A 3,791-nucleotide genomic window follows, 5' to 3' on the forward strand; every position below is an offset into this window, starting at 1 on the left:
AACACCCCCTGCTAACTTATTTTTTGTGGAGACAGAGGTCTCACTATGTTACCCAGGCTGGGAATTTGTTCTTGAAGAAGCAGGGTAGATGGTGAGAGTATCCTTGTTCATGGCACAGAGGGGACTGGATTGAGACAGGAGTGCTGAGGCACCATCCCTTTTCATTCCTCCCTTAATTCTCATCAGAGTTCCCAAGTGGGACGAGATGGTGTCTTCTGCGCAGCTGGACTTCAATCTGCAGGCTCTTCTGGAACAGCTCAGCCAGGATGAGTTGAGCAAGTTCAAGTCTCTGATCAGGACCGTGTCCCTGGGAAATGAGTTACAAAAGATTCCCCCAGACATAGGTAGACAAGGCTGATGGGAAGCAACTGGAAGAAATCCTCACTAGCCATTGCCACAGCTACTGGATGGAGATGGAGACCATCCAGGTCTTTGAAAAAATGTACCAAGCGTATCTGTCTGAGAAAGTAAAGGATGAACTCAGAGAAGCTGCTTTGAAATCAAGCCTGCATCATTAGGGAAAACACGGAAAGAAGAACTAAAACCTATAGACCTGAAAGAAATGCCGGAACGTTTCCAAGCAGAAGCACTAGAGTTTTTAGAAACAAAGGAGGACGTCACCAGCCTGAGAGAAGCTAAACAAGCATTGAAAGGAGAAAAGCCAGGTAAAGAGGATAGGTACAGAAGGATATTGAAGACGAAGTTCCGGCAAATGTGGAAAACCTGGCCTGGAGACAGCAAAGTGGTCCATATTGTGGCTCAGAGATACAAGATGCTGATCCCGTTCAGCAACTCCAGGGTGCTTCCTGCGCCCTGCCCACACACGTGATGCTGCATGGTCCTGCGGGCCTTGGGAAAACCATGCTGGCCAAGAAATTAATGCTGGACTGGACAGAGGACAACCTCAGCCAGAAATTCAGATAGGCTTTCTACCTCACCTGTAAGGAGCTCGTGTGCCTGGGCCCCTGCAGTTTTGCAGAGCTAGTCTTCAGGGACTGGCCTGAATTTCAGGATGACATTCCAAACATCCTTTTCTGCCCAAGCACAGAAAATCCTATTCGTGGTTGAAGGCTTTGATGAGCTGGGAGTCCCACCTGGGGCGCTGATCCAGGACATCTGCGGGGCTGGGAGAAGCAGAAGCCTGTGCCGGTCTTCCTGGGGAGGTTGCTGAAGAGAAAGATGTTACCCAAGGCCGCCCTGCTGGTCACCACGTGGCCTGGGGGCCCTGAGAGACCTACGGCTCCAGGTGGAGCAGCCGATCTATGTAAGGGTGGAGGGATGCCTGGAGGAGGACAGGAGGGCATATTATCTGAGACACTTTGGAGACGAGGACCAAGCCATGCGTGCCTTTGAGCTGACGAGAAGAAACGCGGTCCTGTTCCAGCCTGTCTCGGCGCCCACGGTGTGCTGGATCATGTGCACGAGTCTGAAGCTACAGAGGTAGAAGGGGAAGACCCCCCCGCCCACCTCGCCCCACCCGCACGGGGCTGTTCTTGCACTTCCTTGCCGCGGTTCCGCAGTGCACACAGCTCTGGGGCGCCCTGCGGGCGCTGAGCCTCCTGGCCGCTCAGGGCGAATGGGCGCAGATGTCCGTGTTCCGTGGAGAGGACTTGGCAAGGCTCCGGATGCAGGAGTCCGACATCGGCCCGTCCCTGGACAGAGACATCCTCCGCGAGGACAGTCTCTAAAGGCTGCTACTCCTCCATCCAACTCAGCTTCCAGCAGTTTTTCACTGCGCTATTCCACACCCTGGAGAAGGAGGAGGAGGACAAGGATGGCCACGCCTGAGACATTGGGGACGTGCAGAAGCTGCTTTCCAGAGAAGAAAGACTCAAGAACCCCGACCTGATCCAAGCAGGACACTTCTTATTTGGCTTCGCCAACGAGAAGAGAGCCAAGGATTTGGAGACCACTTTTGGCTGCCTGATGTCACCGGAGATAAAACAGGAATTACTGTGATGAGACATAAATTGTGAAAAGGATGGACACTCAACAATGACGAACCTGAAGGAGTTCTTGTGCCGTCTGTATGAGTCTCAGGAGGAGGAGCTGGTGAAGGGGTTGATGGCGCCGTTCAAAGAAATATCCCTGCACTTAAATGCAGTAGACATTATGCTGTTTTCATTCTGCCTCAAGCATTGTCGAAACTTGCAGAAAATGCCACTGCAGGTAATAAAGGCAAAGCTCTTGGAGAATGTCACTCTGTCTCAATCAGATGCTGAAGTTGAGAGATCCCAGGATGATCAACACATGCTTCCTTTCTGGACCGACCTTTGTTCCATATTTGGCTCAAATAAGGATCTGATCGTTGTAGAAATCAATAATAGCTTTCTTAGTGCCTCGTTAGTAAGGATCCTGTGTGAACAAATAGCATCTGACACCTGTCCTCTCTGGAGAGCGGTGTTCAAAAACATTTCCCCAGTTGATGCTTATCAGAACCTCTTCCTAGCTCTTTGAGGTCACAAAACTGTAACATATCTGGCCCTTCAAGGCAATGACCAGAATGATGTGCTTCCTGCATTGTGTGAGGTCTTGAGACACTCAAAATGTAACCTGCAATATCTCCGGTTGGTGTCTTGTTCTGCCACCACTAAGCAATGGGCTGAACTCTCCTTGGCCCTTGAAATCAACCAGTTCCTGACATGTGTAAACCTCTCCCACAATGAGCTCTTGGATGCGGGTGCCAAGTTGCTGTACACAACTTTGAGACACCCAAAATGCTTCCTGCAGAGGCTGTTGTTGGAAAACTGTCACTTTACAGAAGACAATTGCAGGAACTTTGCTGCTGTTTTGGTTGTTAGCCAGGAGCTGACACACCTGTTCTTGGCCAAGAATCCCCTTTGGGGATACAGGGGTGACATTTCTGTGTAAGGGCTTGAGTTACCCCTAGTGTAAACTACGGACCCTGGTGCTGTGGGACTGTAATATAACTGCAATAGCTGCTGTTATCTCGCAGAGCTTCTCCAAGAAAAATCAAGCCTAACGTGCTTGGATCTGGGACTGAATCACATAGGAGTTACCGGAGTGAAGCTTCTATGTGAGGCTTTGAAGAAACCACTGTGTAACTTGAGATGTCTGTGATTGTGGGGGTGTTCCATCCCTCCATTCAGTTGTGAGGACCTCTAATCTGTGCTCAGCTGCAACCAGAGCCTCGTCACTCTGGACCTAAGCCAGAATCCCTTGGGGTCTAGTGGAGTAAAGATGCTGTTTGAAACCTTAACACATCCAAATTGCACCCTGAAGACACTCAGGTTGAAAACAGATGACTTTAATGATGAACTCGATAAGCTGCTGGAAGAAATAGAAGAAAACAACACACAACTGCCTGTTGATACTGACCAACATCATCCCTGGGGGGTTGGGGAGGGAGAGGCTTCCTTCTCATTACTTCATTATCTGAATCCCCCTAGAGTCATTCATTCTCAATGAAGTCATGGATTTTCCAGGTGTTGATGATCCACCTGTGACTCCTCCCCTTCCCCACCCCCACTTCTCAGGGATAATGAGTTGATTGCCGGGCTAGATGTTTTAATCATGGTTCTGCCTCTGTTTTACCCAGAATGTGTGCAGGTCCTTAACCTTGTTATGTATGAAATATATGTCTCACAGGTATATTGAGAGAAATAAAGGTGAGAGCATTCACAAAAAAAAAAAAAAAAAAAAAAAAAAAAAAAAAAAAAAAAAGCAACTCCATCTTTTGGCAAGAATTCCATACTTTCATTGCCAACACCCAGATTTCATTTTTGGTCAGCATGGTACTGGTACCAAAACAGAGATATTGACCAATGGAA

General features: G+C 48.9%; 1 protein-coding gene across 1 annotated transcript; it reads left to right on the forward strand.

The window, feature by feature from the left end:
* The first annotated feature begins 205 nt into the window (after positions 1–205).
* On the forward strand, positions 206–3,391 carry NLRP2B (NLR family pyrin domain containing 2B). Its single transcript, XM_017869176.1, has one exon. The coding sequence runs from the start codon at positions 206–208 to the stop codon at positions 356–358; it is 153 nt and encodes a 50-aa protein (XP_017724665.1). The 3' UTR covers positions 359–3,391.
* The last annotated feature ends 400 nt before the right edge of the window (positions 3,392–3,791 follow it).

The sequence above is a fragment of the Rhinopithecus bieti genome, unplaced genomic scaffold, assembly GCF_001698545.2.
Source record: "Rhinopithecus bieti isolate Rb0 unplaced genomic scaffold, ASM169854v2 scaffold_5027, whole genome shotgun sequence".
NCBI classification, from domain to species: Eukaryota; Metazoa; Chordata; class Mammalia; order Primates; family Cercopithecidae; genus Rhinopithecus; species Rhinopithecus bieti.